The 11,148-nt window shown below is 48.7% G+C and overlaps 2 protein-coding genes across 13 annotated transcripts in view; one reads left to right on the forward strand and one right to left on the reverse strand.

Annotated features, from left to right (window-relative positions):
* ZDHHC3 (zinc finger DHHC-type containing 3) overlaps positions 1-1,372 on the reverse strand; it is a 46,725-nt gene extending 45,353 nt beyond the window's left edge. For all 12 annotated transcript variants that reach the window (XM_025048900.1, XM_025048898.1, XM_015591721.2 and 9 more), the window contains exon 1: positions 1,149-1,372. The gene's annotated coding sequence lies outside the window, so the exon portion shown is untranslated. The remainder of the gene's footprint in view (positions 1-1,148) is intronic.
* Positions 1,373-1,463: 91 nt separating this feature from the next.
* EXOSC7 (exosome component 7) overlaps positions 1,464-11,148 on the forward strand; it is a 29,297-nt gene continuing 19,612 nt past the window's right edge. Inside the window, exons 1-3 of the mRNA XM_006914854.3 lie at positions 1,464-1,554; positions 9,125-9,226; positions 9,515-9,609. Coding sequence (XP_006914916.1) covers positions 1,498-1,554; positions 9,125-9,226; positions 9,515-9,609 — 254 coding nt within the window. The 5' untranslated portion in view covers positions 1,464-1,497. The remainder of the gene's footprint in view (positions 1,555-9,124; positions 9,227-9,514; positions 9,610-11,148) is intronic.

The following is an 11,148-nucleotide window of genomic DNA, read 5'->3' on the forward strand; positions in this document are numbered from 1 at the left end:
ACATGCTCTCCCATGTGCTCTTTGGTGTCACTATCATAGCTCTCAACCACCACGCGCTGTGGTTATGTTGGCCCCAGAGCCTTCCCCTTCTGCCTGGGGAGCTTCTCTGGGCAAAAGTGTTTTCCTTGCCTTAGGATTTCCAAGCTAGCCCAAAGCTCATCCACAGTAAGCTCCCAACAGTTATCTGCTGAAACTGTATTGAAGATACTATCTGCGAAACACCAAACATTCTTTGGATGATCAAGATATCAAGACTTACTTTCACTTTTGAGAACACGGAGGTGCCTCAAAAATGGGACATTTGAAAAGGTATCAGATGCCCTCTTTGCTTCAATCACTTTTGGTTAACTTTCCTCCGATTATCCACATGGTTCCTTTAAAATCTGTACCACATTCTGCCTACCCCGCCTTAATGAGCTCCTTCCGTGACTCTATATTCACCTTGCAGGTATCCTTCCTGGTTATCCAAGGCCCATACTCCTACTTGGCCATCACCTGGGGTCGGATTCCCCCCGCCCCCCAACTCCCACCCCAAGTGATCCCAGAGATCACTCCGTCAAGCCACCGCTGGGAAGCGCTGGGGACGCCTGGGTACTGCGCCCCTCGCCAGAGCCGGTTACCGAGATTCTCCTCGCTACTCTCTGGGATAATGCTCCGGCGACGACCCGGGGCAAGGGGATCCTGCAAGGTCCTGGGTCAGCGTTCTGTCAGCCCAGGGCGGGGGGGTGGGGAGGGAGAGAAGAATGGGGTGGGGGGGACAATCCTTGGGGTGGAGTCGAGGACGCCTTGGGATTAGAGGACACTCACTCTTGGCCCCGACCCTTCCCACGGAGAACCGCCTGAAGAGGGCTTCATCTCCTCTTCTTTTCAATCATCCTAGCTAGGGACCAGGGAAATGCAGGACCGGGGAGAGGGGTGGTGGTGGGAGGGGTCCCCCGGAACAACCGCGAAGTCTGCTTCACACATACATACGTACATACATACACACACACGCACGCACACGCACACACGACCTGCTACTTCAACTCCAGCTCTGAGCAAACTGCGTGGCGCGCCTCTCTCACTATGAGTCTTCCAGCTCGGCCCCGACCCGCCTCTCGCCTCACCCCAGCTTTTCCAATCAACCCCAGTTCTCCCTCCCAACTGACCGTGAAGTCGGAGGCAGTTCCCCAGTCCCAGGCCCCTGTCGAGGCTCCCGCCGCAGCCGCCGTCGCCTCCCCCTGCAGTCCCCGAGCCGGGACCCGGCCTCGGGCTGCAACGATGGCTCCCCGCAACGAGGCGCCGCGGCTCCCTGGACTCCGCCAGACACGGGGCGGCGCGCAGGAGAAGCCCATCGAGCTCCCGGCAGCGGCGGCGGTGGCGGCTGCAGGAGCGGCCGAGGCCGGGGGGGGCGCGGGCGGGGCCGCCCGCCGCTCAGGCTGATGACGCACGCGCGCGGGAGGGCGCGGTCGGCGCGGGCGCGACGCAGGCCGATGACGCAAGAGGCGGCTCGGCAGCATGGCGTCCGTGACGCTGAGCGAGGCGGAGAAGGTGTACATCGTGCACGGCATCCAGGTACCTGCGGCAGCGGCACCGGCGTCAGCCGCCGAGCTTCCCTGGTCCTGCGGCTCGCGGCCAACCCTCGGCTCCCTCGGGAGGAGCGGCGGGTCTGGGTTTATCTTGTGATGAAACAGCTCTGCGGCCGGCGTTTGCAGCCGGAGGCCGGCGACGCGGGCGTGTTTAGAACCCGGCAGCGAACGTCCATTTAGGACTGTTTGCACACTTGCAACCTTTCGGGTCTACAAGGTTCCGAACCCGGGTACGAAGCGGCGGGCCCAGTCCCGGAGACCTTTTCTTAGTGAGGGAGCACTGCCCCAGGGCCATCTCTTCAGCCCTAGCGTTGTCGCTTTACTGTTGGGGTGGGCTTCTGGCCCGCTTTTTCTCACCTCGTGGTTGGAAGTCACAGGGAGAGAGAAGGCACCCTAGGTGAAAGCGCTTTGAAAATATAAATCGCCTTACGAATAAAAAAAGATGTTTAAAAAGCGACTCCACAGCTGGTAGCGTAAATTTTTGCTGTTTCCCATTTTGCCTCTGGAGAACTGAGATCCCTAGAGGCAGCTGTAACTATCCTAAGTTCTTCTGTACTCAGACTTCAACCCCTGGTTTTGACCACTCCAGAACCAGAGCTGGAGAATGTTGGCCCTGATAATGAGCTATCGAGGAAGGCCAGGTGCGTCCTTCTTGTCTGTAATCTCCCAGGGTCAGAAAGTCTCCCCAAAGTTTCTCCAAAGCGTAGCCAGAATCCTGTTCTTGTCCATATAGACCTAATCATTTTGTGTTTTACTTTTCACTCTTGGTTCAGCATGATTAGTTTCATCTCTTGTGGCATTCCTTTGACATCAGCCTTTGATTCCTTTATTATTTCAAAGATGAATATAAAATAAAGGCAATAGAATATAAGGTATATATCAAAGGAGCACTATCGTTAGTGGAAGCCAAAGGAGCTGGCTAATATTGGGGGCTGTAATGTCCTGAAGCCTTCCCCAAGGAGGTCGAATCGCTTTCCTAAATCCATGTCAAGTGTCCCTTCTCTCTATCTTCAGGACTCTATTTCATTCATCAACCCAGAACTGAGCTAGACTCCAGGGTCAGGAAGTGGCCTGCCCGTATATAGCTCCCACGCGAGAAGGGAAAGACAGAAATTACATATCTATTTGTGTGTTTATATATGAAATTGTACCGAGTGCTTGAAGGCGGGAAAAATAAAATAACCTGCCTACTCTGGGAGGTCAAGGGAGGCTTCTCTAAGGAAATAGCGTTTGAACCGAGTTCTCAGTATGACCAAAAATTAAGTAGACTTGAGCCTTCCAGAGGGAAAGGATGGTGAGTCCACTTGTGCTACGGGTAATGGTGAAAGATCAGATTGCAGAGGTGGCCAGAAGCCTGATCCCAGGAGTCTTAGAGGCTCAGCTGCTCCCTCATCATGGGTCTTGGAAGGTAATAATCTGTTGACTTGTTCATATGATACCTTAAGGCCCAGCCAGCGTCCAGCACTTTGTAGGTACTCAATAACATCAAATGAGTAAGGTAGGCCTTAAAGGAGAGATGAGTTGGACAATGTTTTCTTTTTTTAAATTAATCCCCTTTCTTACCAGTACCTTGGACATATTAGAGCCATGCAAACTGACTAAATAAAACTTCGTATATTAACACTGGCCACAAATTTGCTGTATGTGGAGGAGCAAAACAGAATTTATACCATTTGGAAAAGATCAGAATGCGGGTGAATGAGCCTGCCACGGGCTCTCCACCGACTCAGTTCTAAAGTCACCTACACTTTTGTTTAGTTGGTCACTGGGTGCCAGCAGTGCACCTTAAGCAATGCCTGTCTGGAATCCTGTTCTTGCCCCTAGCGACCTAATCATTTTGTGTTTTACTTTTCACTTTTGGACCTATTCGGTCAGTTTCAGCTTCTGGCATCCCTTCTCCTTAGCCTTTGATTCTGTCACTGTTTCAGGGATATTTCACTTTGGCTTGGTGGTGGTTAGAAGCAGTTGAAATTAACCTAATCATGTGTGTTGAGGATTCAGTTGCTAGTTATGTTAACTAACAAACTGACTCAAGCAGAAAAAATTATGCGTGACATGGCTACAAGTGTTTCTCCAGGAAGTCAAGGGCAGTTGGAGCTTTAGGCTCTCCCGTGCTCATCTCTGCTGCTTTTTATGCCTTTCCTTAATTCTTGTCTTTTCAGATTGGCTTTCTGTTTCTCAGGCCATGTGGTAGAGAGACCGTAGTTACCTCTCAGGTCTTGGGGTTACAGTTCCCTTTTTTAAGAAACCAGCCCTTCTAATTTAATTTCAGACTCATGGTTGGACAGAATCATTATGTTCAAACATGGCCACTGGGGGATGAGGCACGGGGGGGGTGGGGCGAGCAAGCGTGCACACACGAGAGCGAGCAATTTGTGGACAGAAGATGAACCATTTTAGGTTCTGGGAGAAAATGGAACTCAGTTTAGATCATTCAGGAGACTTTAATGATGGGACTCTTGATAACGGTATGTGTGGATTTCAGGGAACCAATAAGAGATGTTGAAGAGCCCAAAGACTAAGGACCACAGGGAGTCGCTCGCACCTCTAGGCCAAAGGGGCAAAGGGAGGAAATAGTGTTACCAGATGCCAGTGATGGCTGGAACCATGGGGGAAGAGCTGCCCAACGGGAGTTGTAGTCTTGGGTTGATGCAGGCACTGTCAGAAATGTGGCCCCAGATTAGGAGTGGGGAATGGGGGAGCACTCTGTTCTCATTCTGGTACCTTCCATTGGCCAGACCCAACCAGAAGCCAGCAAAGGCAATCCAGGTAATACTGTTTGGAGGGAATAAACTTGGTGCACAGATTAGGGCAGGGAAGGATGGAGAATGGATCTGAGAGGAGTAGAACAGGGTAAGGGAAAAACTTGATGAATCAGTATTTTAATATGTGATTTGATCGGTTTCTGTTATGTCCCTTCTCAGGCTTTGAAGGTTGAGATGTTCCACTTTTGTCAGGTATATATCATAGGTTCCGACCAGGGCACGGCAGTTGAAGCATGCCTTTGGGGCCTTCTCAGAGCCATTTCATCGCATTTTTCTTGGCGGTTGAAGGGAGGTATAGCTCAGCTGATGGTTTCGGTTTCTTTCTTGTGGCTCTAGCTTTAATCATAAGCATCGTTGGGGGAGCAGTGCAGAAGAGGAAGAACAGGGCCCGAGCCTGGTCTTCAGTTCTGACTGAGCAGGCAGTTCTCAGCTGTTCGGCCTGGCCACACAGAGCCGGAACCAGCCCCCAGGACTCTTGATTTTGAACCCTGTGCCCTTTTCGTCTGTGTACCCATGGCACAGAAAGGCTGATCCCAGGCACTTAGCACGGTGAATGGAGTCACATCCTATCAGAGGAATGCAGGGATGCTCAACAGGCTTGCAAAGTGAAACGAGGATCAATATCTAGTTGTGCTCACTGCGTCTGGGCCTGGGCCTGCAAAGCTGGACCAGTCGTGGTCCCGTTCCTCAACGGGGTCGCTTTCTAGTGGGGGAGACATTGTGGTGTCAGTTCTCTGGCAAGCTCCGAGGTACTGGACAGGTCAAGACAAGATAGTGAGAGATTAACATCACTTCAGAGGACCTCTTGAATCTGAAACCCTCCCAGGTGTGTTGGATTAGTCGAGCCAACCTGTCAGCTTCTCTTAAGGACTGGGTTACCTGGGTGTGAAGAAAAGCAGCTCTGGGCTGAGTCATGTGTCCTTCCACTCTGTCATGAACGGGAGATTGAAACATGGTGCCTCAACATCCTCATCTGTAACCTCTCTCCAGGGTCTTTTTGAGGAATCTGTGAGCTAACACCTGCCCCCACAAGCAGAAGGGAACTGATGACCAGGACACCCGTGTGCCACACTCTGCTGAGGGTTCCCCTTACATGATTTATGGCTTTCGGATTCTCCTATAACTCCGTAAGGTCAGGGTTATTCCTGCTTTCCAGAGGAAGAGGCAGGCTCAGAGCTGTTGAGGAATTTGCTCAAGGTCACCAAGCTGGTATATGATAGCAGAGATTTAAATATAGATAGGAGGCAACTCCACTACACCATGCCCAACTGTCAGGGTTGTTGTGATCACCAGGAGCCATCCAGCATCCAGAAGTCCTTTACCTGGAAAGGTGCTTGAGGCCCCTGTGCTGAGGACAGCCTCAGCTCCAAGGTGCTGTCCATCATTTGTTGACATCTATATTGATTTTATTAAATGGAGCTTTTACTTCAGGGCAGTCCCTGTTTTTAAGTGTTCACACATGGATGAATTCCCTTGCTCCTGAGTATTGCAGATGAATAAAAATTGTGGTAGAGTGTCCAGCCCTGAGCCGGGTTAAGCAGGTTTGGACAACATCCTGTCTTTGATGAAGAAAACTGGATTTTAAAAAAGCTGCCCTGGGTGCCATGATATATGGACTAGTTTGTTTGTTTCAGTTTGTTTTTCTCCTGTTCTTTTAAGTGCTTTTTCCTATGGGAAAAAAAAATTAAACTTGAGGTATCCTTTGAAAAGAAAGTTTGTAGCTTTTTGTTTATCTCTTGTCACTTGAGCTTTTCCCACTGAGCCTTCCCCAGGGGGCAGAAAGTGATTTGAAAGGCTGGAAAGGCAAGATCTGGTGAGGCCCAGTTTTTTGACACACCCTCCTTCCCCTTCCTGGAGCAAGTAAGTGGGTTGTCATTACAAAGGGGTGTGACTAGATCTTTCCAGAGCGAGTGGTATTTTAAAGCAGTAGTTGGAAGCCTTGTAACCTTGTGGTCTCCTCGCTTTCAGAGCTGTTATCACCGTCATCAAAACCAGCTGGTGTAGCCAGCCAGCTCATCCTTTGGGGGAGGCCTGTGCTGACCCCTGTTGCACAGTGAAGAGACCCTTTAGAATGCAGGAGGCCGAGGGGAATTGTGGGGAAGAGCTCTGGCTTGGAATTCAAGTGCTACTTCCTGGCCGTGTGGCCTTGGGCCAGACATTCAGCATCTTTCAAGACATTAAAATGGATTAACCGTGTAGTGTTTCTAAAATATTATCTCATACAGTAAGTGGCTATTTTATTTTTTCGAATTTGTATAAGAGTGACTACTTTAATTGTAGATTGTAGAATTAAGGAAGCACCTTTGAGGCCTTCTATTTCAATCTCACAGCTGAAGAAACTAGTCTAGTGGGACTCGTCCTAGGCCAACAACTCGTCCTAGTCAATGTCAGGACCAGGCCTGGAGTCCATGACTGACACCACCCCTGGTGATTGCTCACGCTTGTACCAGGCCTGCACCCCATGAAGGAGTCTTATAAATGATGTTTCTGGGCCAGATTTTCACTTTCCTAGCAGGGCATGCCTGGGGGTTGGGCAAACAAGAGTCAGATTGACCCAGAAAGCCTTCATGTTCTCTGGGTGGGGTTGTGAAGAGACATAGTTTCGGGATCCTCCAGTGAAGAAAGGTCACTTTATGGAGTTCTCCCTGGAGGCTCGTTCTCCTAGACTTGAAATTCTGTTGCTTTTCAAGTCCATGTCTCTCCAGACTCAAGATAGGGACCGCCTCCGAGGAGAGAATGGTCTAGAAGTGACGGGCTGCAAAGGGACTTCAACCAGACCTATGATGTTTGTTTATTTTTTTCTTTAACAAGAGTTGAGCGAGGAAAAGAGCTGAAACATACATGACAGATGGTAGTTGTTGGTACTGTGTGGTGGGAGCATGCAGTGTTTTGCTTTTCTATATTTTAATTTATCAAAATAAAATCAATCACATATGCAGTTAGCTAGGCAGTTTAAAGATAAGTTTCTGACAGTTACATACTTTAGGACAGTGGTTTTTTATATATGTTGTGAGGAGCATTAACCCCTTTGAGAATCTGATGATGCTAATGGTTCTTTTTCTGAAGAAGAAAAAAAACTTTTCAAAAAATGTTTACAAAGAATGAAGATCTCTTTGAGTTGACGTGGAACAATTCCCTGTATATGTCTCATTAAATGTTAAAAAGAAGCAAAGTATAAAAAGTATCTGTAGTAGGCTGCTCTTCATATAAGAAGGAAATATAAAAAATACTCATGTATCTGCTCATTTGTGCACAGGAAATACAGAAAAGATGAACCAGAAACTAAAGAGATTGGATACCTGCCTGGTGTGGGTGGAAAGGGGGTAGGAAGAAGGGGAGCATGAGAACAGGGGTGAGGTGACATTGTCATTTCTCTGAGCATACCTTTTCTGATAGCTTTGACTCCTAGAACCATGGCAATAGTCCACACACCCAAAAAGTGAGTAAGTAATTAAAAGTGACTGGGATATGGGGGATGCGAACCAGAACAGAAACCGTACAAGTGAATAATGGAGCCGTGAAGGTTGGGGGAAGACAACTGGAAAACAATATTTTGAGTGGGTAAGGTATGGCTAAAGACAGAACTCTACAAAAGATACTGTACTCTGTTAGTAAATTTGTTTCTCATAGGCATATGGGTTAGCAATCTGAAACTATGTGTGTACTAAGATTTAACAAATACATTGTAGATACTGAGAGCCAGGTTTCTCCCTGTCTGAGAAAGAAGTTACAAATAAGACAAGGAGGAAGGTTAGAACCAACTACTAGTACAAACACATGGCTTCTTAGTAGATATGTAGATAGGGACAGAAATAAATGGATGTGTTGTGGGTTAGCATACGTACATTTATTTTCACATACGTAAAGAGATGCTTGAAAAAGGTGGGAGGCATGTTGAAAAAACATAGGAACCCACCCAGAGGAGTTCCCAGTGGCCAAATCTGGAACACTGTGCAACAAAGTAAACAATGGCAGTGTTGGATTACAACGACAGCATAGAATAGATGAGTTACATTGATACAAGTAAAGAAGTAAGTGAGGTAAGGGACAAGCAGTGCCTAGACCACTCTGAAACCCATCTTCGGCATTGAGGTCGGCAAACTTTTCCTGTGAGGGCTAGAGGGTGAAGATTGGTAGGTCATACGGTCTCTATCACAGTTACTCAATCCTGCCATTGCACGAAAGCAACCATTAACTACTTAAGGGAATGGGCACAGCTGTGTTCCAGGAAAACGATTTACAAAAACATGTGGCCCTGCGGGCCTGGCTTTGTGGACCCTGTTCTGGAGATTGCCTGTTTTAGGAGATATTGGCTAGTTGCCTTTAGCTCTTCACAGAGTGGCTCTTGTTGGGTTTGGGGGCAGAAGGTCTACAGCTGAGACAGTTGTGCCTGTGACTCTGACAGTGCACACTTTTGGTGTAATTTCAGAGTTGCAGATTTGGAAAGAGGCAGCTTATTTTCTCTTGTTCAGATTTCGTTTTGTATGCCTGCTCTGTCTAGTGGCATGTTGTATGGACTTTGCCTCCCAGGACAGACCTGGGATGGAAACCTAGCTGCATTCTCACTAGCTGTGGGACCTTGGACATGTCACTTAACTTCTCTGAATCTCCATTTCCTCATATGTAAAATGGTAATATTGTGACATCCAGAAATTCAAATGATTCACTAACTAAGAGAAAAAGAGATGTTGTACTGTATATTTCTCTAGGGAAATAAAAAGGAGTGACTTGGCTTCGGAGTCTGTTGTTGGTTTGGCATCACGGCCTCAGGGTTGTGCTTGTTGCGCTTAGGAAGACCTCCGCGTGGATGGCCGTGGCTGTGAGGACTACCGATGTGTCGAAGTGGAAACCGACGTGGTGTCCAACACCAGCGGATCTGCCAGGGTCAAGCTGGTGAGTACCGTGGCCACAGTCCGTGCCAAGCAGAGGAATGGGTATGCCTTAGGGAACCAACTGCAGGCTTTTGGAGCACAAATTGTTCTGGGGGAAATCCCGGATCCAAGCCAAACTCTGGGAGAGGGTCTGTCTAGATCTAAGGACCCCTTGTCTTCTCCAGGGGCAACTTCCCAAGTCCCAGCACTGCTCTTAAGAGAGGCCCCGGGTGTCTGTGCGGAGAGGAGGGAGGTGGTTGGTGCCTGGCTGCCTGCCCTGAACTGGGACTCTTTTTGCACGTGTCTGCAGGGTCACACGGACATTTTGGTGGGAGTGAAAGCAGAAATGGGGGCGCCGAGGCTGGACAAGCCAAACGAAGGTTATTTGGAGTTCTTTGTCGACTGGTCAGTACTAAGCAGATGTTTTTAAAGAAAACAATTTAAAAGATGAAGATTCAGAGAATGATCCTCTGGTTTCCTGTTGAGCCCACTTTTATTTTGTATTTAATTGTCTTTCATCCAGCCAGCAGGTATTTACTGAGTTCCTCCTACGTCCAGGCCCTGGGATATGTGTAAAGAGGTTTTGGGTCAAGTTCTGCCCTTGTCCTAATCACCTGGCCCTCGCCGGGCCTCATTTTCCCTGTCTGAAAAAGGAAGGTGTCTGCCTGGCAGCCCAGCACGTGGTCATTATAAGAGTCGAATGGGATTATGGGCGTTATGGTGCTTTGAAAAATACCAAACATAGATGATAAGGATCATTAGGTCTGAAATGCCCTGTTTCTCTTTCTGCTCTGTCTTTGCAGTAAACTTCTCATGACTTGCTTGGCAGAGCGAGGACCTGGGTCAGCCAAGAAGCCTGACAGGCTCAGGGAGTGGCAGCTAGGCAGGCAGCGTGGGTGCTGGGAAGAACAAAGACTCAGCAGTCTCTGCAGCCAGCCAGGTTTTTGCTGGCTTTCTTCTCTGGCCAGCTGTGTGACCTCAGGGTAGTTAGTCTCTCTGCCTAAATTTTTTTTATCTAAAAAATGGGGATAATAATACTGTCATGATGGTGAAGAAATGAAATGATGGAGATAGAGCAGCTAGCATGGTGATCGGCTCTCAGTGGGCTTTCAATAAATGTTCCTTCTCTCCTTGTCACCTCCCTCTTCTAGGAGTTGGGACTTTTTATTGGGTTGCTGGCCCAGTCTCATCTTCGATCTGTAAGTTCACTTCTAGCTAGTTGGTGACAGCAGGCCTTTTGACGTGGGTAAGGATCTCTGTTGGCTCATGCTAGATGCAGGTCTGTAATATTGGTGCTGTATTGGGGTCCCCAAGACCACCCCACATTCAGAGATCTGCCGGGAGGACTCACAGGACTAAGCGTGTAGTTGTGCTCATGCTAGGATTTGTTACAGCAAGAAAGATGCAGCACGTGTGTGTGTGTGATGATTCTGCCCAAGAAAATCCATCAAAGACTCAGCACCCACGATATTGGGGCGCTGGTCATGTGAGCACCCTCTGCTCAACACATGCCAGACTCCCAGAACGGAAGTTGGTGTGCAGCATAAACCATGGTTTTGCTGAAACAGTCTAGGCACAGCGGACACAGTTTACTGCTGACTGGGTGCAGCCTGAGAGCCGATTCCCACATGCCAGCTGAGGGCCATCCGTGCAGGCAGGCCCTTGTGCAGGCGGCAGCCTTGGACCTGCTACGTCAGCCCTTTTCTGCATCCATCTGTATAGCAAGTTACAGTCTCCCAGTCTTCACTTCCCAACTGTGTTTGTGAGAGGTGAGTTCAGAGAGGCTGAGTGATTTTCCTGGTGTCACATAGCAAGGTCTATCCGACTCAGTCTTTTTCTACTTCCTGCAGCCTACGGAGGCCAGCTTTGGGGGGATGGTGTGCTTAGAGGTCCCAGAACATATCTGCATTCATCTTTCTGGCCAGTTTTCCTTCTCGCCCATTC

The sequence above is a fragment of the Pteropus alecto genome, unplaced genomic scaffold (assembly GCF_000325575.1).
Source record: "Pteropus alecto unplaced genomic scaffold, ASM32557v1 scaffold156, whole genome shotgun sequence".
Taxonomy (NCBI): Eukaryota; Metazoa; Chordata; class Mammalia; order Chiroptera; family Pteropodidae; genus Pteropus; species Pteropus alecto.